General features: G+C 48.9%; 1 protein-coding gene across 3 annotated transcripts in view; it reads right to left on the reverse strand.

Moving 5' to 3' along the window:
• Positions 1 to 212: 212 nt before the first annotated feature.
• DNALI1 (dynein axonemal light intermediate chain 1) overlaps positions 213 to 22,677 on the reverse strand; it is a 54,620-nt gene continuing 32,155 nt past the window's right edge. For all 3 annotated transcript variants that reach the window (XM_075334084.1, XM_075334083.1, XM_075334082.1), the window contains 2 exons: positions 17,381 to 17,545; positions 213 to 462 (listed from right to left, as the gene is read on the reverse strand). In XM_075334084.1, the coding sequence (XP_075190199.1) occupies positions 427 to 462; positions 17,381 to 17,545 (201 nt within the window). In that variant the 3' untranslated portion in view covers positions 213 to 426. The remainder of the gene's footprint in view (positions 463 to 17,380; positions 17,546 to 22,677) is intronic.

Below are 22,677 nucleotides of genomic sequence, written 5' to 3' on the forward strand. Positions count from 1 at the left end.
ACCACAAATCCACAGCGTGGGAAGTCTGCTTCATAAGTCACATTCTTCAGCTAATGTTAATTCAAGCCATCGCGGACTGTGAACTCTGGTAGTGTGGATATCCCTTTAGACTGGATTACTTTAAAAGCCAGAAATGCATATTAAACTGTCCAGCGGCAAACTGTCATCCGTGAATCCCTATTAACAACCCACAAAACACAATAAGACTTGGAAAGAGGTTAGAACAATTTTATCATCAAAAGAACTTGGATATTAAATATATTGAGGTGTTTCATTATAGAATGAGCGACATCGTAACATTCTTCATGTCCGAGGGAGTTTTAATATATAAAAGCCAATTTTAATTAGAAATGTGTCCCAGAGGTAAAAATATTAGTTTCTTGGCATTCGCACTAATGTAGACTGCAGACATCCCGTCAACAGATGTTACTTCTTGGGCGCAATAATTCCTTCGAGCTGTGCCTGCAATATAAAGCATTATTTCAGCCATTTAATAAAATGCCAGAATGCACAGACAATGAATACGTTTACAAGTCTTCACAGGTAAGTAGCACTGCCGCTACATGCCTTGTCCTAGGACTTATCCACACAGTACAGATTCGGAAGACAAAAGAGAATCGCGTAAACCTTTCCATTAGATTTCCCTGTATTTAAGGATCCATCCCTTATTTCAGCTTACAAATGAATACTGACCAAACAGGTTCACAATGGTTCACCATGGTTTTTGTGCCTTTTTTCTGGACTAAAATGTAGTTAAAATATGGTTGCTCTTTTTCCATTACTTAATTTGCACTTTTTTTTTTTTAACTAGATTTCACTTTTAATTTTATTTTTTTATTAGCCTTATGCTTTTCTTTTTTCCATATCCTGCTTTTCAAAATTTTGCTATTTTTTTTTTTTTTTTTTTTTTTGCAATTATCACCTAATTTTATTTTTGCACATTTGAAGACTAGCTGCCCTGCAAATAAGATAATTTACAGAAATAAAACACATTGTTAATTTAGTACAAGGTTTAATATCCCGATTGCATCAGAACTTGATGCAAAAAAAACAGCAAATCAAGAAAAAGCATACGGATCAGACCCCATTTTTTCAGCCTTCTTTTGTCTTTTGGTAGTTGTTGCCAAGACTTCAAAAAGTCACAGCAATTCATACATTTTCTCATAAGACAAAACAGTATTTTTCTTCTGTTTTGAAAATTTTTACCGTAGTTGGAGAGGAATGGAGATTATGCCGTGCTGCTGCGTGGAGAAACCAGCCACAATATTTTCCAAGTAATTTATTAATCGATGCGTTTCAACGAGAACCCTTACTTTCTTCATAACAAAATCACAACTACCTGAAGGCGAGGGTTCTTCCTGAAACGTGTCAATTAATAAATCACTTGGAAATGATTCTGGTTGGCCTCTCCACGCAGCAGCGCAGCATAATCCCCATTCCTCTCCGACTTCTATATCTACACAGGGGTGCTCCATGATGCCCTTATAGCTTAGTTGTAGCTTCACACAACTATTATTGGTGAGACTGGTATGTATATACGCACAGATTTTTACCACAGGTAAGACCTTATTTGCGCTCCTGGTCTTTTTCCAGATAACCATTTCTAAACTTTTTTTTTTTTTACTGCAAAGAAGCGCACATTTCGCAAAAATTGTGCAAAATTGACTAGTGTGCATAAAATCTCTAAGAGCCCAGCATTGAAGAGGAACTATAACCCCCATCCACACCAATAAATGGCAGCTTTCTGCTCATGTACAGTGTACACAGAAAGCTGACGAACAGTGGTGGGGACGGACTTATACAGAGCTCGTGAATATGCTGGACTACCTGGTAATAGGTTTACTAAGCCTCTGGTGATAGTCTGCTGATAAAACAGTCATTTACCAAGAGTACACTAAACAGCCCAATAAGTAGCATCACTGGATTCAGGGTCTCTGTCTCTACATCATGATGCTTTCAGATTAGGTGCCAAAAACCTGCTGCCAGATGATTCCCTTTAAATGGTTTGCAGTAAGCGGTTACAGACACATATTGGACTGCCGGGTATGGTGTAGGCTCAGCTCCTGAGCCTGTTCTATAAATGGGGACCCAACATATTACATCAGGAAAGGGTTAATAATGCTCTGTCCTTTAGTTCAGAAGAGACCTTTACACAGGGTGATAATTTCCTAAATGATCGTTTACACAGAGAACATTTACAATCATTGCTGAGGGCAAATATGTCCAGTTATCGAATGATGACCGATAAATTTGCTCTCATGCCACTGATCCCATCAAAATCCTTGCCATCCGCACATCAAGTTGTGCAAAACATCTCCATGGAAAGCAGGAAATGAATGTATTTATGAACACTCTTGCACATGATAAATCCATGTAAAGCAGCGTTGATGGGCTTGCTAGATCTTCTGTCGGCACTCATTATTGGGTAAAGGACCATAAGGAACACCTGAAGTGATGATAAACAGATTGTGCTTTGCTGTTAGATTTACCTGAGTGTTCTAGAAAACTCCATTAAATCTATGTATAAATCCAGCACAGCTTATTATTATGTAAGGCTATGTCCTGAGCGGATTTAAAATCCCACTGTTGTCAAATTATAAGCTAAAGATGAAAGTAGGTGCACAGCCTGGTGCCCACTACTGGAATAAGATGGCTTTCTCCTTGGTTTGAGGTATTTGTAGATACTGCTCCTATGATATTTAGGCCAGCCTAAATGTACATCACCTAAGTACCTGCCCTCGGTAGAAATCAGAAGGATTCTAGTACGTGGATTATATCATGACTGGCTTGTTTTCACTTTAAATGCCGTGTAAAGCTTCCCTATACTGAAGATAGTTATTGCAGGATAGCCAAGATCCGGCCGAACTCCATGAAGGCAGACCTGTCTGATTTTAGAATGAAGGGAATGTGTTACGCAATATGGACAATATTAGACGACACAGTCTTAGGCCATGTTCACACTGACTATTTGGTGGCGTTTTACTTCAATATATGTAAGTGATAACCAGGAGTGGAGCAATCAGAGGAAAAGTATAATAGAACCACGGGCAGCACTTCTGTACTTTCTACCCACTCCTAGTTTTGTCTTACAAATGCAGAGGTAAAAACTCTTCAGCTACTACGTGTGTGCACAGGGGCTTACAAATACTGAGGTAAAAACTCACTCAATACTCAACATGTGTACGTGGCCTTACAAATACTGAGGTAAAAACTTAACAAATACTCAACATGACCTTGCAAATGCTGAGGTAAAAACTCATTAAATACTCAACATGTGCACACAGCCTTACAAATACTGAGGTAAAAAACTCACTAAAAAGAGAATTTTGTTTACCGTAAATTCTTTTTCTTATAGTTCCGTATTGGGAGACCCAAACCATGGGTGTTTAGCTTCTGCCTCCGGAGGACACACAAAGTACTACACTTAAAAGTGTAGCTGCTCCCTCTGAGCTTATACACCCCCTGGAGAACCAGATCTAGCCAGTTTAGTGCAAAAGCTGAAGGAGAATAGCCACCCACAAGTAAAATAGAGCAAGAACCGGAACAACCGGAGACTCTGTCCACGACAACAGCCGGTGATAACACGCGGAACAAGAAATTGCCAACAGGCAACAGGGAGGGAGCTGGGTCTCCCAATACGGAACTATAAGAAAAGAATTTACGGTAAGTAAACAAAATTCTCTTTTTCTTCATCGTTCCTATGGGAGACCCAGACAATGGGACGTCTCAAAGCAGTCCATGGGTGGGAATAAACAGAAAAACTAAGAAGTAGGCGGAGCCTAACTTCACAAATGGGTGACAGCCGCCTGAAGGATGCGTCTGCCCAAGCTCGCATCTGCCGAAGCATGAGCATGCACTTGGTAGTGCTTTGAAAAGGTATGCAGGCTAGTCCAAGTGGCAGCCTGACAGACTTGTTGAGCCGTAGCCTGGTGCCTGAAAGCCCAAGAGGCACCGACAGCTCTGGTCGAGTGTGCCTTGATCCCCGGCGGGGGAGGCACCTGAGAACACTGGTAGGCATCCGAAATGGTCGACCTAATCCAACGGGCTAAGGTCGGCTTAGAAGCAGAGAGGCCCTTGCGCCGACCTGTGGTTAGCACAAAAAGAGAGGTGCACCGCCTAAGAGCAGCGGTGCGAGACACATAGATCCGGAGAGCACGCACCAGATCCAGAGTATGCAACGCTTTTTCAAAGCGATGAACAGGAGCCGGACAAAAGGAAGGTAGGGTAATGTCCTGGTTAAGGTGGAAAGGAGAGACCACCTTAGGAAGAAAGTCCGGAGTCGGACAGAAAACCACCTTATCTTGATGAAAAAACAAAAAAAGGTGACTCCGACGAGAGCGCAGCCAAATCGGAGACTCTCCTGAGGGAAGTTATGGCCACTAGAAAGACCACTTTCTGTGAAAGACGAAACAAAGAAACCTCCCTAAGAGGCTCAAAGGGGGGTTTCTGCAAAACCGTGAGAACCAAATTGAGGTCCCAGGGATCCAAGGGCCGCCAGTAAGGTGGAATGATGTGAGACGCGCCCTGCATGAAGGTGCGGACCTGAGCCAGCCGGGCGATACGCCGCTGGAACAGCACTGACAGCTGAGACTTGTCCCTTGAGAGAGTTGAGGGACAGTCCCAGCTGCAGACCGGACTGTAAAAAAGGACAGAAGCGTCGGCAAGGAAAAAGGCCAAGGAGGATGGCCGAAAGAGCGACACCAGGACAGGAAAATTTTCCAAGTCCTGTGATAGATCTTGGCGGAGGAAGACTTACGGGCCCGAGTCATAGTGGAGATGACTTCAGGAGGGATACCAGAAGCCGTCAAGATCCAGGACTCAAGAGCCACGCCGTCAATTTGAGAGCCGCAGAATTCAGGCGGAAAAACGGACTTTGTGAGAGAAGGTCTGGATAGTCCGGAAGATGCCACGGCACCTCTACGGACAGATGGAGCAGGTCTGGGTACCAAGCTCGCCTGGGCCAGTCCGGAGCAATGAGGATGACTCGACGGCCCTCCATTCTGATCTTGCGCAGGACTCTGGGCAAGAGAGCTAGAGGGGGAAACACGTAGGACAGACGAAACTGGGACCAGTCTTGAACCAGAGCGTCCGCGGCGAATGCCTGAGGATCGTGGGAGCGAGCCACGTAAACGGGAACTTTGTTGTTGTGACGGGATGCCATTAGGTCCACGTCCGGAGTGCCCCATTTGCGGCAGATTGACTGAAAAACTGCCGGGTGCAGGGATCACTCGCCACTGTCCACGGTTTGACGGCTGAGATAATCTGCCTCCCAGTTTTCCACGCCTGGAATGTGGACTGCGGATATGGTGGACTTGGAGTCCTCCGCCCATTGAAGGATGCGTTGTACCTCCAACATTGCCAGGCGGCTGCGTGTCCCGCCTTGGTGATTGATGTAGGCAACCGCTGTCGCGTTGTCTGACTGGACTCGGATGTGCTTGCCCGCCAACAGGTGGTGAAAAGCTAGGAGACCCAGAAGCACGGCTCTGGTTTCCAGCACATTGATCGAAAGCGCTGACTCGGACGGAGTCCAAGTGCCCTGCGCTCGGTGGTGGAGACATACCGCTCCCCAGCCGGATAGACTGGCATCCGTGGTGAGGATCACCCAGGACGGGGCCAGAAAGGAGCGCCCCTGAGACAAAGAAAGGGGCCGAAGCCACCACTGAAGAGAGCTCCTGGTCTGTGGCGACAGAGCCCCTAACCTGTGCAAGGAGGAAGGCCGCTTGTCCCAACAGCGGAGAATGTCCAGCTGCAGGGGACGCAAATGGAACTGGGCAAAGGGAACAGCCTCCATTGACGCCACCATCTGACCCAGCACCTGCATGAGGCGCCTGAGGGAATAACGGCGGGGCCTCAGCAGAGAGCGCACCGCCAGTTGGAGGGACTGCTGTTTGACTAAGGGCAACTTCACAAGTGCCGGCAGAGTCTCGAACTGCATCCCTAGGTACGTGAGACTCTGGGTCGGAGTCAGAGTGGATTTGGGAAGATTGATAAGCCACCCGAATTGGGCTAGAGTGGCGAGAGTGAGCGAGACACTCCGCTGACAGTCTGCGCTGGATGAAGCCTTGACTAGAAGGTCGTCCAGGTAAGGAATCACTGCCAACCCCTGGAGGTGCAGAACAATCACTGCTGCCATGACCTTGGTGAATACCCGAGGGGCCGTGGCTAACCCGAAGGGGAGAGCCACGAATTGGAAATGTTCTTCTCCGATTGCAAAACGTAGCCAACGCTGGTGAGAAACTGCAATTGGCACATGCAGATAGGCATCTCTGATGTCGATGGATGCCAGGAAATCCCCTTGGGTCATTGAGGCAATGACTGATCACAGAGACTCCATGCGAAAATGCCGCACCTGAACATGCTTGTTGAGAAGCTTGAGATCCAGGATGGGCCGGAAGGAACCGTCCTTTTTGGGGACTAGGAAGAGATTTGAGTAGAAACCTCTGAACCGTTCCCGGGCGGGAACCGGTACAATTACTCCGTTGGCCTGCAAGGATGCCACGGCCTGAGAGAAGGCGGCGGCCTTGGAGCAGGGGGGAGTTGACAGAAAAAATCTGTTTGGCGGGCTGGAAGAGAATTCTATCCTGTAGCCGTGGGAGATGATAACCCGCACCCACTGATCGGAGACGTGTTGAAACCACGCGTCGCCAAAGTGGGAGAGCCTGCCACCGACTAAGGATGTGGCTGGAGCGGGCAGATAGTCACGAGGACGCTGCCTTGGCGGCAGCACCTCCTGCGGTCTTTTGTGGACGCGCTTTTGGGCACTAGTTGGATTTCTGGTCCTTGGCTGAGTTAGTGGACGAGGCCGAGGGCTTAGAGGACGACCAGTTGGAGGAACGAAAGGAACGAAACCTCGACTGATTCCTGCCCTGGACAGGTTTCCTGGTTTTGGTTTGTGGCATGGAAGTACTCTTCCCGCCAGTAGCTTCCTTAATAATTTCATCCAGCTGTTCTCCGAACAGCCGGGACCCAGCAAAAGGGAGTCCAGCAAGGTACTTCTTTGAAGCAGCATCTGCCTTCCACTCTCGAAGCCACAAGATCCTGCGGATAGCGAGGGAATTAGCCGAAGCCTCCGCAGTGCGGTGAGAAGCCTCCAGCATGGCAGACATGGCATAGGATGAAAAAGCTGAAGCTTGGGAAGTTAAGGTAACCATTTCGGGCATAGATTCCCTGGCGAGGGAATGCATCCCCTCTAGAGAAGCAGAGATGGCTTTGAGAGCCCACACTGCTGCAAAAGTCGGGGAGAACGAGGCCCCTGCCGCTTCATATACAGATTTGGTCAGAAGGTCAATCTGGCGGTCAGTGGGATCCTTAAGAGAGGTGCCATCAGCCACCGATACAACGGTCCAGGCTGAGAGTCTAGACACCGGGGGGTCTACCTTTGGGGAATAAGCCCACTCCTTGACCACTTCAGGTGGAAAGGGAAAACGGTCATCAGAACCACGCTTTGGGAAGCGTTTGTCAGGACAGGCCCTGGGCTTGGTCACAGCGGCGTGAAAACTGGAGTGGTTAAAGAACACACTCTTTGCCCTTTTAGGCGAGGTAAACTGGTGCTTTTCTGCCAGAGAGGGTTGTTCCTCTGATACTGGCGGATTGAGATCCAGTACAGAATTAATGGACGCAATCAAATCACTAAACATCTGAGTCACTTTCGGACAGATCAATGGGGTACATGGAGTTAACCTCCGAGCCCCCCGTAAAGGCATCCTCCTCGTCCTGCGAGTCAGCTCCTGAATCAGAGCCGCAGGACGAGGAAGGAGAGGGAACCCTGTGTCTCTTCTTAGAAGGACGGGGTCTGGGACCAGATGATGAATCCTCTGTGAGCTCCGGTCCTGATAGACCCCTAGCAGCAGAGGCACCCTGTGAAGGGGGCTGATGCATATTCAGCAAAGTCCTGGACAGAAGTCCCATGGAGTCGGCAAAAGACTGGGAGATAGACCTAGAAAAGGATTCTACCCAAGCCGGGGGTTCAGCCACAGGAGCAGGAGCAGCCTGAGAGACCACTGGGAGTGAGACTCCAGGCTGAGGCACCGTCAGGTTAGAGCAGGCATCACAATGTGGATAGGTGCTCGGTTCAGGCAGTAGGAGCTTACATGCAGTGCATACTGAATACAGCTTTGGGGCCTTGCTCCTCGTGTGAGACATGCTGCTGGAGTGGGGGCTCTGCCAGAGAATGACCCCCAGAGAGTATATACAGAGGTCCACAACCAGAGGTTGTGGCTTACCAGACCGCTGGAGCGGTGTTGTGTGCCCTCCAGATCCCGAAGCCCGGACCCCCAAGCACAGCACCTCAGCAGGGATGCTGCAGACCAGCGCTGCAATGACTGATCACAGGGGGAACGCGGAGAAAATGGCCGCCAGAGCGAAGAGAGGGGGCGGGACTTGCTTGGGAGCGGGATCTGGAGGGCCATAGAGACCTACAGGGGAGGGGACATACACTGCAGTAAGGAGTGTCCCTCCCCTGTGCAGAACGGCCGCCGGGCGGAGCCGAGCCTGTCCCTCTGCATGAGTGACATGCGAGGGCAGAGAAACCGAAACTAGGCCTCCGGCGAAGCCGGCGCCTAAATTTGAGCGGTGCGGCCGGCGCGCAGGCACCATCGGCGTCGTTCTCAGGCGACAGCCAGAGAACCCGCCGGAAATGTCGTAAAACACAATCAGCACACTCTCCCACAACAATAAAGTACAGGGACCCCCAATATATAAACGCCTCAGGTACTTAGCTTGCTGAGACGCAGGGTTCCAAGTCCCTGGGGATGAGTGCTCCGGTCCAGCAGGATCCTGAAGGGCTGCGGATGGAGACCGGTCTCCTGCCAAGCATGGAGAACCGTGCTGGCTCCCACTTCAAGCCAGAGCCCAGGAGGGATGGTGAAGGAGCGCGGCATGTAAGGCTCCAGCCTTGGAATCAACCTTAACAACACCGCCGACACAGTGGGGTGAGAAGGGACATGCCGGGGGTCCAGACTTGGACCCGCTTTTCTTCAAACTCTTTCCAAAAATCAAAAATCAGATGAGAATGCATGTGTGGATGTATGCCTTCTGAACACAAAGCGATAAACTGGCTAGATCTGGTTCTCCAGGGGGTGTATAAGCTCAGAGGGAGGAGCTACACTTTTTAGTGTAGTACTTTGTGTGTCCTCCGGAGGCAGAAGCTAAACACCCATTGTCTGGGTCTCCCATAGGAACGATAAAGAAATACTCAATGTGTGCACGTGGCCTTACAAATACTGAGGGAAAAAAACTCACCGAATGCTCAACCTGTGCATGTAGCTTTAATCACTGAACACAGTTCCATATGCTACTAATGTATACAATCCAGCATCTAGCCATGCAGTCTGCCTTTGCTAACATTTGTGAGAAAATGGCTTTTTCTGAAGAGCTCCTTGAATATGAGTGTAATACTGCAATAGGATGCCAGCATTGTAACAAGTCGGATCATGACATTTCTTTCCTCCTAGATATTCCACAATCAACTGTGATTGGTGTTATTGAAAACTGGAAGGAACTACAGCAACTCGCCCATGAAGGGAAGACCATGTAAAGTCACAGAGCGGTGTCACTGAGTGCTGATGAGCATAGTGAGTAAAAGTCACTGCTGATTAACTGCAGAGCTCCAATAGAAACCACAAAAATGAAGTGCCAGGAGCTTCATGACATGGCTTTCTATAGCCAAGCAGCTGCATACAAGCCTTAAATGCAAAGCATGGCATCAAGTGTTGTGTAGCATGCCACAACTGGACTCTGGAGTCATGAATCACACCTCTCCGAGGAGTCAGGATCTGGCGAATGCCAAAACGTTACCGGCCTGACTATATTGTGCCAGCTGAAGTATGCTGGAGGAGGGAGGGCCATTTTGTTCCAATGAAGACTATACAAAGCCATTTTGGACAATGGTATGCTTCAAACTTTGTGGGAACAGTTTGAGGAAAGCCCTTTTTGGTTCTAAAGGGTGCTTTACACGCTGCGACATCGCTAACGATCTTGTTAGCGATGTGACACTCCAGATCGCAGATAAGATTTGCCGAGATCGCATATAGGTCATTTTTTTGTAGCGCTGGTCACATATGCGATCTTGGCAAATCGTATGTGCGATCTGGCGTGTTACATCGCTAACGAGATCATTAGCGATGTCGTAGAGTGTAAAGCACCCTTAAGGCTGGAGTCACACTTTCGTGTGACTCGTGCGAGTATCGGATCGCACTGCCCGGACCGGCCGCAGCTCTCATGACAGGAGCGGGTCAGCATCATAGAAATACATACAGCGGAGCCGCTCCTGGCAGAAGAGAAGCCAGCCGGTCCGGGCTGTGCGATCCGATACTCGCACAAGTCACATGCCAGTGTGACTCCAGTGAACATGACAATACTGCAGCCCACAAAGCATGGTCTATAAATGCAGGGGGTTGGGGGAGTTTGATGAGGAAGAACTTGACTGCCCCACTCTGAGCCCTGACCTTTTTTTTCACTCCGGACCATGTGGCACTCACCACTGATGATTCCAATCCACTATTAAAGGTACACGGTTACAGGATGTTACAGAGCAATTTCATGTGTAACCATATGTGACTGCATGTGAGACAGCTGTAGCCATATGTCTCTGTAACAATGTGATAGTGAATACTTAATAAAGTTGATTGGAATCATTGGTGGGGAGTGCCATCACCACCGATTGTGCACTGCGGATACTGTTCTCTAAATATAGGAAAGTGAAGTGCGATTTCTATACAGCAGACAATGTCAGCCTATTATTAGGATCAGTAATCAGAGTGAAAACGGCTAAATTTCAAGATTTTTTTTAAGCATAGTTAAGAAAATCTGTTAAACAGGAAAAGTTGATTTAAACAATTAATAACCTAATACTGTGTATTTAAAAGGGTATTCCAATCTCAAAGATCCTCTCTAATATGCAATAAGTGTAATAATAATAATATTAGCAAATACCTCCAATCAGTAATGTAGTATAGTTCTCCTGATTAGCCATGTCTCTTATGTCATGTGTGGGGCAGTGCAGTTTTGACCACAAGTAACTTTCACTATGAGTGGTCATAACCATATATACCTAAGGCTGGTTTCACACTACGTTTATTTAACATCCGTCCATAACGTTTTTTTAGCGGAAAAACGGATCCAGTGCAAATGCGTTTTCACTTCAATGCATTTGCAATAGACTCGCGTCCACCTGCGTTCGCATGCGTTTGCGTGCGTTAGACACAGGATCCGTACTTTTGCGTTATTTTAACATGTTTCAAAAATGCTACTTGTAGCGTTTTTTACCTTTGTCAAAATAACGCATCTCACAGGATCCTTCACATTGCGCCGCGAGCTGCAATGCATTTCAATGAGCGCTGGATCCTGCCTAGCAGAATGCGTTGAGTTGCGTTGTAACAGGATCCTCCTTTTGTACTGAGCATGCCCAGAAAGTACTGAGCATGCCCAGAACCAGTCTCGCGTGATCTGTCTCTCTCTCTCCTCCCTCCCTCACCCTCTCTATCTCTGTCTTTCCCCCTTCCTCTCCTCCCTCTCTCTCCCACCTGAGAGCTGCGGACACTCGTAACCAAGGTAAATATCGGGTAACCACTTCTCTTAGTTACTTGATGTTTACGTTGGTAACGTGTGCAGGCAGCCGGCTCCTAGCAGCTGCAGACACTCGTAACCAAGATAAATATCGGGTATCCAAGCCCGATGTTTACCTTGGTTACGAGCGTCTGCAGCTGTCAGAAGCCGGCTCCCAGTCTGGCACGTTTACTTCCCCTCACTCCCGATCACATGACTCCAATGCCCGCCCCTAAACATCCAGTGACAGGATCCTGCAAAATAACACATGCGTTAGCATGCGTTTTTTGCTGTAAAAGCAGGATCCGCTTTTGCAGCACAAAAACGTTCCTGACGCATGCTAAAAAAACGTAGTGTGAAAGCAGCCTAAGCTGCAATGCCCTGCACATGAAGTAAGCAACAAAGCTAATCAGGAGAACTATACTACAGTTCTGATTGGAGGTATTTGCTTATATGATTATTATTACACCTACTACATATTGGGATAGGATCTTGGAGATGGGAATACCCCTTTAAGTTTCTGAACATTGGTTCAGCTGTTAAAGAAGTTGTCCAGTTACCAAAACGGATTTTTTTTTTTCTGATAAATCTTGCTAATATGTGCCCCTCAACACATCTATTATGTTTTTTCAGCAAAATTACCTTTTATTGTGCACTAGCAGCACATGCTCATTGCTGGCTCCAGCTCTGATGGGGTTAATCTCTCCTCTGACTTCCTGTGTTCAGTTCCTACAAGTCCCAGAATTCTTTGTGGCTCTAGGGCGGTGTCTAGCTTATCTAACACACCCATTGTGTCTAATACACCCACTCTGCTCCCACCCAAACCCTCCTCCCTGCCTCTTCCCAGTGGATGCACTGAGATTAATCACACAGAGACAGCAGCAGCTCTACACAGCCAGGGGAAGAAAGTGTGTGTGCGCGTATATACAGTGTATGTGTAAGTGTGCGCGTATATACAGTGTGTGTGTATATACAGTGTGTGTGCGTATATACAGTGTGTGTGTGTGTATATATACAGTGTGTGTGTGTGTGTATGTGTGTTTGTATGTCATACTCACCTGTCTGCAGGGTCCCGGTGCCATGCCTGCTTCCAGCCCCTGTCTCGGTACCGCCGCTCTAGCTGTGTGCAGTCTCCCCGGGGCACGTACGAAGCTTGCAGGACCTGGCGGTGGATCACCTGATGCAGTCACCTGACGCATCAGCTGATCGATTCTCGTGGTGTCGCCGGCTTTTTCGCGCCCGGCCGGCTATCAGCTGATCCTGCCGTCAGGGGACTTCATCAGCTGATTACCGGCAGCTCCTGCAGTGATGGACCAGGATCAGACTCCCCTGCAGGAGCTGCCGGTAATCAGCACAGACGTGAGTATTTATTTATTTATTTTTTTCTACTGATGCATCAGCTGATTGTATAATCTGCTTTTATACAATCAGCTGATGTGTCATGTGATTCACGTAGTTTAACCTGACACATCATCTGATCGCTTTGCTTTCAAGCAAACCGATCAGATGATATTGGATCCGGATTGGACGGCGCGGGACCCTAACCCAGGATTACTGAGGAGGAGGGTTTATTTCAATAAAGATGGAGTCACTAATTGTGTTGTGTTTTATTTCTAATAAAAATATTTTTCTGGGTGTTGTGTTTTTTTTTTTTTATCATTACTAGAAATTCATGGTGGCCATGTCTAATATTGGCGTGACACCATGAATTTCGGGCTTAGGGCTAGCTGATAATATACAGCTAGCCCTAACTCCATTATTACCCAGCTAGCCACCCGGCATCAGGGCAGCTGGAGGAGTTGGATACAGCGCCAGAAGATGGCGCTTCTATGAAAGCGCCATTTTCTGGGGTGGCTGCGAACTGCAATTCGCAGTGGGGGTGCCCAGAAAGCTTGGGCACCCTTCACTGTGGATTCCAATCCCCAGCTGCCTAGTTGTACCCGGCTGGACACCAAAATTAGGCGAAGCTTACGTCATTTTTTTTTAAATTATTTCATGAAATTCATGAAATAATTAAAAAAAAAAAAAAGGGCTTCTCTATATTTTTGGTTCCCAGCCGGGTACAAATAGGCAGCTTGGGGGTTGGGGGCAGCCCGTACCTGCCTGCTGTACTCGGCTAGCATACAAAAATATGGCGAAGCCCATGTCATTTTTTTTCTTTTTGGGTAAAAAACTGCATACAGTCCTGGATGGAGGATGCTGAGCCTTGTAGTTCTGCAGCTGCTGTCTGCTCTCCTGCATACCCTAGTGAATGGAGGATGCTGAGCCTTGTAGTTCTGCAGCTGCTGTCTGCTCTCCTGCATACACTAGTGAATGGAGGATGCTGAGCCTTGTAGTTCTGCAGCTGCTGTCTGCTCTCCTGCATACACTAGTGAATGGAGGATGCTGAGCCTTGTAGTTCTGAAGCTGCTGTCTGCTCTCCTGCATACACTAGTGAATAGAGGATGCTGAGCCTTGTAGTTCTGCAGCTGCTGTCTGCTCTCCTGCATACACTAGTGAATGGAGGATGCTGAGCCTTGTAGTTCTGCAGCTGCTGTCTGCTCTCCTGCATACACTAGTGAATGGAGGATGCTGAGCCTTGTAGTTCTGCAGCTGCTGTCTGCTCTCCTGCATACACTAGTGAATGGAGGATGCTGAGCCTTGTAGTTCTGCAGCTGCTGTCTGCTCTCCTGCATACAATGAACATTTTGAATAAGGAAATGACATCAGACCTTTTTTTTTTCATCAACAATCTTTAATGGCATTGTGCACTGATTAAAAATGCAGTGAGCAAAAACGCAGCAAAAAAACGCACCAAATCGCGGCAAAAACGTGACATGCAGCAGCGCAGGTGACAGACCAGAGCAAGTTGGTGACATGCTCTGCTCTGACACATAGTGTGCTGCATGTCACTGTATCCACTCTGGGACTTGTTGTGCAGGTGACCGGATGATACATGTCACTAACTTGCTCCACTCTGTGACTTCTGCTGCATTGTTCCAACTGTATACACTCTCACCTGAACAAGTCTCAGAGTGGGGCAGTTAGTGACATGTATCATCCTGTCACCTGCAAAACAAGTCCCAGAGTGGTGAAAGATAGTGTGCTGCATGTCACTATGTGTCAGAGCAGAGCATGTCACTGTCTCCACTCTGGGACTTGTTGTGCAGGTGACCGGATGATACATGTCACTTAACTGCCCCACTCTGTGATTTCTGCTGCATAGTACCAACTGTATACACTCTCACCTGCACAACAAGTCCCATAGTGGAGACAGTTAGTGACATGTAGCATCCGGTCACCTGCACAACAAGTACCAGAGTGGAGAAAGATAGTGACATGCAGCACACTATGTGTCAGAGCAGAGCATGTCACTGTTTCCACTCCGCTGACCTCACAGTCCGTACACGCTGCGATGGATGCAGGGGGACACAGAACAAGTAATCGGCCGACACTGGAGTCATCTGATTACTTGGGATGAATGAGAAGTAAAATGCTCTGGTGCTCGATGGGCGAAGCCCATGCCGATTTTTTTTTTTTAAAAAAAAATTCATTAAAAATAAAAAAACAAAAAAATCACATTGTTTGTGGGCTCCCGCTGCATTTTCTATTGCTAAGGGTAACCAAAGCAGCTACTGGCTGCTAGCCCCCGCTGCTTGGTGTTACTTTCACTGGCAATAGAAATGCAGGGAAGCATTTTTTTTATAAAGGTTTTTCCCTGAAAACGTTTTTAAGAAAATGACGTGGGCTTCGCCATATTTTTGTATGCTAGCCAGGTACAGCAGGCAGCTACGGGCTGCCCCCAACCCCCAGCTGCCTAGTTGTACCCGGCTGGGAACCAAAAATATAGAGAAGCCCTTTTTTTTCATGAATTTCATGAAATAATTAAAAAAAAAAAAAAAAAAAATGATGTGGGCTTCGCCAAATTTTTGAGTCCAGCCAGGTACAACTAGGCAGCTGGGGATTGGAATCCACAGTGCAGGGTGCCCAAACTTTCTGGGCCCCCCACAGCGAATTGCAGTCCACAGCTGCCCCAGAAAATGGCGCTTTCATAGAGGCGCCATTTTCAGGCGCTGTATCCAACTCTTCCAGTGGCCCTGGTGGCAGGTGGCACGCTGGGTAATAAGGGGTTAATACGAGATTCTTAATGTCAGGCCAAGTTTAACCTGGCCATTAAGAATCTCCAACAAAGGGTTTAAAAAAAAAAAATCACACAGAGAAAAATACTTTATTAGAAATAAATACACAGACACAGTAGGGACTCCATGTTTATTACTCCCTCTCACCCCTCCACGATGGAGAGATTTCTGTACTGACTATGCCAGGAGAGAGCGAGGAAAAAGAGCGAGCGGGGGGGAGAGCGAGCGGGGGGGAGAAGAGAGCGAGGGGGGAGAAGAGAGCGAGGGGGGGAGAAGAGAGCGAGGGGGGGGGAGACGAGAGGGGAGGGGAGAAGAGAGGGGGGGGGGGGAGAAAAGAGGGGGGGGTGAAGAGAGAGAGAGGGAGGGAGAAGAGACCGAGGGGGGGGAGAAGAGACCGAGGGGGGGAGAAGAGACCGAGGGGGGGGAGAAGAGACCGAGGGGGGGGGGAGAAGAGAGAGGGAGGGGGAGAAGAGAGAGGGGGGGAAGAAGAGAGAGAGGGGGGTAGAGAGGGGGGGGGGAGAAGAGTGGGGGGAGAGAAGAGGGGGGGGCAGAGGTGCTCTGTCACCAACTGTCTCCACTCTGTGACTTGTGGTGCAGGTGACAGAGTGCAGACAGTTGGTCCCATGCAGCAGGACAGATGGAAGAGCACAGCGGTAACATGCCCGTCAGTGTCTTGCTGCTGGGAGGAGCAGATGATCACACTGCCCGACACCGGCCGCTCTCCTGACATCGCAGCAGAGCGGGCGGGTGGAGAGTGTGAGCACATACTTACGTGCAGGGGGGGATTCAGCTGAAGAACCCCATCCTGTACTGCACACTGGCGCCCCGTGCCTCATCATCTGCAGGACGCTTAGCCGGCTCCACACTGACGTCCTCCGGATCCTCCCCTCGATGCTGAGATGTGACGTGCGGTAGTCACCGCCCACAGCCCTGTCACTCAATCTGAGTGGTGCCAGCCTCCTGTGACGTACCCGACCAGTTTGAGAGCCCGGAAATGCCGGGACGTCAGAGGATGCTGGCGGCCACAGCTCCAGGGGGTCATGTGACAGGCACTGAGCATGCAGCATAGCGCCGCTCAGTGCCAGAAATGGAAATACAAGCCAATGGAGAAAATACCTAGAATTGTAAGTAGAACTTCTACAGAAAATAAAAAAAATGGGTGAACCACCCCTTTAATGATTTCTGTATCCATCACTGTGTATTGGGCGCAATATAAAAATTCATGAGTGATTAATAACTGACTAAATAATTGATCCGCTTAGTGACCATATCATCATTTCCTACAATGTGGCATCTGACACCTGCTCCATTGTGGTGGCCTGTTCTTTTCAAAGAAGCAACATGTCAATTGTTTTTGCCATTTGCGTTTTGAACTGCAAAGCAGAGTTTTTGCCCAAATTTCTGCCACAAAAAGGCTGCAGTTTGAACTGCATAGTGCGGACAAGAAACCCAAATTCCCATAGACTAAGCTTGAAAAGCAGAACACATCCATTTTGGCATTAAACGCTGCAGTTGAAAAAGCAGCAAAAAAGCAGGTAAAAAGCAAAGTGCGGTCATACCCCTAAGAGAGGGCTTCATCGCTTGGGCTATGTCTCTAATAGGTTTAGTACCCTGCATGTCATTACATTTCTTAAATAGTAAACTGAGAGCAAATTCTACAGCAAGCACGTTTTATGTATCCCTCCGTATTCTTCTAGTACTAGTTAAAAAAATCATACCTTCAGCTGCTGATTGGTTCGCTTCAGGAACTGGATTTCCTCCGCATGCTTCTTCTCTTCTACTTGCCGCCTCTCAGCCTCCCGTTTTTCAATGGCCTCACACTTGGCTTTCTGTTCATTAACCAGTCTTTCAAAATCTTTTTTCTCTTGCTCTAATTCTGCAATCTGTGGACCACAAGCGCAAATAAAGAAGACTTTCTTGAAAAATGGAAATACTGAACTAAAAACAGTCTGTTGTGTTGGGGGAGGGAAGGATCATACGTTACTTATGGACAAAAATAACAAAGTATCTCCATACCTCTTGGAGCCTAAGGTTCCTCATGATCATTGTTGGAGGAACAGACAAATAAAATTATGCCCTATTTTTTTTTGTTGTTGTTGTTTTTTAAGGTTTACATGTGATTAGTGATGAGCGAGCACTACCATGCTCAGGTGCTCAGTACTCTTAATGACTAGTGATGAGCAAGCACTACCATGCTTGAGTGCTCGGTACTAGTAAGAAATAGTGATGAACGAGCACTACCATGCATGGGTGCTCCGTACTTGTAATGAGTAGTGATGAGTGAGCACTACTATGCTCGGGTGCTCACTATTCGTAACGAGTAGTGATGAGTAGAGTTGAGCGGATCGGCTATAATCCGGGTCCGACGGATCCGGATCAGGTTGCCGCCGAAGTCCGGATCCGATCCGCAATCCGCAGCTATGTAAATTAATAGGGAGTCGGATTCCGGACAAGGAGAGTGAGAGAGTGAGAGTGAGTGAGAGAAAAAAAAAAAAAACTGATCCGGATCGCGCACACCGAATCCCGGGTAATGGCCGGACTCGGATCGGACCCTCGAACCGTGCGGATCCGGATTTTTCAGATCCGGGTCCGCTCAGCACTAGTGATGTGCAAACACTACCATGTTCGGGTGATTGGTATTCGTAACGAGTACTGATGAGCAAACACTACCATGTTCGGGTGCTTGGTATTCGTAACGAGTACTGATGAGCAAACACTACCATGTTCGGGTGCTTGGTTATCGTAATGAGTAGTGATGAGTGAGCACTACCATGCTCTGGTGCTCAGTACTTGTAACAAGCAGTTGGATGCTTGGATGGGCGGGACTAGAGTACCCATGTATAATGGAAGTCAATGGGGAACTCAAGCATTTTTCCAGAAGATTTTCCCTTATTGACTTCCATTATACTTGGGTATGCGAGTCTCATCCATCCAATTAACCAATTGTTCTTTACACGTACAAAGCACTCAAGCATGGTAGTGCTCGCTCATCACTACTGGTTAATGCTAATGGAACCGGGCAGCACATACTTACAAGCTCTTTCATAGTGAGCTTGTAAGTTCTGCTCTGAAGGGGATTGCTGTTAGCTCTTCATCCTGACTTGCTTTAGTGCCACTGTTGTACCTCTACTGCCATGCCATGCCACCTCATATAAAGGTGCAATGATGCTGCTAACCAGATCTGTCAGCTGGGAAGCGGTGGACTCATGAAGATAGAACTTTGGGTTTAATCAGACATCGACTGCATGATGTGTTTATTGCATTGCTTTTCCTAAATATGCAAGAAAATGCAACATGAACGCTCTGTGTGAACATACCCTAATGAATGTAGCAGGCTTTACTGAGTGTACGCTCCAATCAGGGAAATTAGCCAGAAAATCACCAGTTACTAGAAATTGTGAAAAAAGAGAATTTTGTTTACTTACCGTAAATTCTTTTTCTTATAGTTCCGTAATGGGAGACCCAGACCATGGGTGTATAGCTTCTGCCTCCGGAAGACACAGAAAGTACTACACTAAAAAGTGTAGCTCCTCCCTCCGAGCATATACACCCCCTGGATAACCAAATATAGCCAGTTTAGTGCAAAAGCTGAAGGAGAGTAGCCACCCACAAGTAGAGATAGAGCAAGAACCGGAACAACCGGAGCCTCTGTCTACAACAACAGCCGGTGATAACACGCGGAGCAAGAAACTGCCAAAAGGCAACAGGGAGGGTGCTGGGTCTCCCATTACGGAACTATAAGAAAAAGAATTTACGGTAAGTAAACAAAATTCTCTTTTTCTTCATCGTTCCTATGGGAGACCCAGACCATGGGACGTCTCAAAGCAGTCCATGGGTGGGAATAAACAGAAAACTGAGAAGTAGGCGAAACCTAACTTCACAAATGGGCGACAGCCGCCTGAAGGATGCGTCTGCCCAAGCTCGCATCTGCCGAAGCATGAGCATGCACTTGGTAGTGCTTCGAAAAGGTATGCAGACTAGCCCAAGTGGCAGCCTGACCGACCTGCTGAGCCGTAGCCTGGTGCCTGAGAAACCAAGAGGCACCGACAGCTCTGGTCGAGTGTGCCTTGATCCCCGGCGGGGGAGGCACTTGAGTACACTGGTAGGCATCGGAAATGGCCGACCTAATCCAACGAGCTAGGGTCGGCTAGAAACCGAGAGGCCCTCACGCCGACCTGTGGTCAGCACAAAAAGAGAGGTGCGCCGCCTCACAGCGGTGCGAAACACATAGATCCGGAGCGCCCGCACCAGATCCAGAGTATGCAACGCTTTTTCAAAGCGATGAACAGGAGCCGGACAAAAGGAAGGCAGGGAAATGTCCTGGTTAAGGTGGAATGGAGAAACCACCTTAGGGAGAAAGTCCGGAGTCGGACGGAGAACCACCTTGTCTTGATGAAAAACCAAAAAAGGTGACTCCGAAGAGAGCGCAGTCAAATCAGAGACTCTACTGAGAGAAGTTATGGCCTCTAGAAAGACCACTTTCTGTGAAAGACGAGACAAAGAAACCTCCCTAAGAGGCTCAAAGGGGGGTTTCTGGAAAGCCGTGAAGACCAGATTAAGGTCCCAGGGATCCAAGGGCCGCCGGTAAGGCGGAATGCCGTGAGATGCACCCTGCATGAAGGAGCGCACCTGAGCCAGCCGAGCGATACGCCGCTGGCACAACACTGACAGAGCCGACACCTGTCCCTTGAGGGAATTGAGGGATAGTCCTAGCTGCAGACGGACTGCAGAAAGGACAGAAGGGTCGGCAAGGAAAAAGGCCAAGAAGCATGGCCGGAAGAGCGACACCAGGACAGGAAAATTCTCCAGGTCCTGTGATAGATTTTGGCCAAGGAATACTTCCGAGTCATAGTGGAGATGACTTCAGGAGAGATACCAGAAGTCGACAAGATCCAGGACTCAAGAGCCACGCCGTCAATCTGAGAGCCGCAGAATTCAGGCGGAAAAACGGACCTTGTGAGAGAAGGTCTGAACGGTCCGGGAGATGCCACGGCACCTCTACGGACAGATGGAGCAGGTCTGGGTACCAAGCTCGCCTGGGCCAGTCTGGAGCAATGAGAATGACCCGACGCCCTCCATTCTGAGCTTGCGCAGGACTCTGAGCAAGAGCTAGAGGGGGAAACACGTAAGACAGACGAAACTGGGACAAATCTTGAACCAGCGTGTCCGCTGCAAAGGCCTGAGGATCGTGGGAGCGAAGACCCACTTCCGGAGTGCCCCCCTTGCGGCAGAGTGACCGAAACACAGCCGGATACAGAGCCCACTCGCCGCTGTCCACGGTTTGACGGCTGAGATAATCTGCCTCCCAGTTTTCCATGCCTGGGATGTGGACTGCGGATATGGTGGACTTGGAGTCCTCCGTCCACTGAAGGATGCGTTGAACCTCCAACATTACCAGGCGGCCGAGTGTCCCGCCCTGGCAGTTGATGTAGGCAACCGCTGTCGCGTTGTCTGACCGGACTCGAATGTGCTTGCCCGCCAACAGGTGGTGAAAGGCTAAGAGAGCTAGAAGCACAGCTCTGATTTCCAGCACATTGATCGAGAGGGCTGATTCGGACAGGGTCCAAGTGCCCTGCGCTCTGTGGTGGAGATATACTGCTCCCCAGCCGGATAGACTGGCATCCGTGGTGAGGATCACCCGGGACGGGGCCAGGAAGGAGCGTCCCTTAAGAGAGAGAGGGGCCGAAGCCACCACTGAAAAGAGCCCCTGGTCTGTGGCAACAGAGCCACTAACCTGTGCAAGGAGCAAGGTCGCTTGTCCCAACAGCGGAGAATGTCCAGCTGCAGAGGACGCAGATGGAACTGGGCAAAGGAACCGCTTCCATTGATGCCACCATCTGACCCAGCACCTGCATTAGGTGCCTGATGGAATGACGGCGGGGCCTCAGCAAAGGGCGCACCGCCAGTGGAGGGACTGCTGTTTGACTAAGGGCAGCTTCACAAGTGCCGGCAGAGTCTCGAATTGCATCAGGGGTACATGAGCTTCTGGGTCGGAGTCAGAGTGGACTTGGGAAAAGGACAAGCCACCCGAATTGGACTAGAGTGGCGAGAGTGAGCGAGGCACTCCGCTGACAGTCTGCACTGGATGAAGCTTTGACTAGAAGGCCGTCCAGGAAAAGGGATTACTGCCAACCCCCGGAGGTGCAGAACTACAACCACTGCTGCCATGACCCTGATGAACTCGAGGGGCCGTGGCTAACCCGAAGGGAAGAGCCATGAATTGGAAATGTTCCTCTCCGATTGCAAAACGTAGCCAACGCTGGTGTGAAACTGCAATTGGCACATGCAGGTAGGCATCTCTGATGTCAAGGATGCTAGGAAATCTCCTTGGGTCATTGAGGCAATGACTGATCGCAGAGACTCCATGCGAAAATGCCGCACCTGAACATGCTTTTTGAAAAGCTTGAGATCCAGGATGGGCCGGAAGGAACCGTCCCTTTCGGGGACTAGGAAGAGATTTGAGTAGAAACCTCTGAATCGTTCCCAGGCGGGAACCGGTACAATTACTCCGTTGGCCTGCAAGGGTGCCACGGCCTGTGAGAAGGCGGCGGCCTTGGAGCAGGGGGGAGTTGACAGAAAAAATCTGTTTGGCGGGCTGGATAGAATTCTATCCTGTAGCCGTGGGAGATGATATCCCGCACCCACTGATCGGAGACGTGTTGAAACCACACGTCGCCAAAGCGGGAGAGCCTGCCACCGACCAAGGACGTTGCTGGCGCGGCAAGATAGTCAAGAGGAGGCTGCCTTAGTGGCAGCAGCTCTTACTCTGAGGACGCGGCTTCGTGCGTCAGATGGGTTTTTGGTCCTTGGCTGAGTTAGTGGACGAGGCCGAGGGCTTAGAGGACGACCAGTTGGAGGAACGAAAGGAACGAAACCTCGACTGGTTCCTGCCCTGGACAGGTTTCCTGGTTTTGGTTCACCGAACAGCCTGGGCCCAGCAAATGGGAGCCCAGCAAGGTACTTCATTGAAGAAGCGTCTGCCTTCCACTCTCGAAGCCACAAGATCCTGCGCATA

The sequence above is a fragment of the Anomaloglossus baeobatrachus genome, chromosome 2 (genome assembly GCF_048569485.1).
Source record: "Anomaloglossus baeobatrachus isolate aAnoBae1 chromosome 2, aAnoBae1.hap1, whole genome shotgun sequence".
NCBI classification, from domain to species: domain Eukaryota; kingdom Metazoa; phylum Chordata; class Amphibia; order Anura; family Aromobatidae; genus Anomaloglossus; species Anomaloglossus baeobatrachus.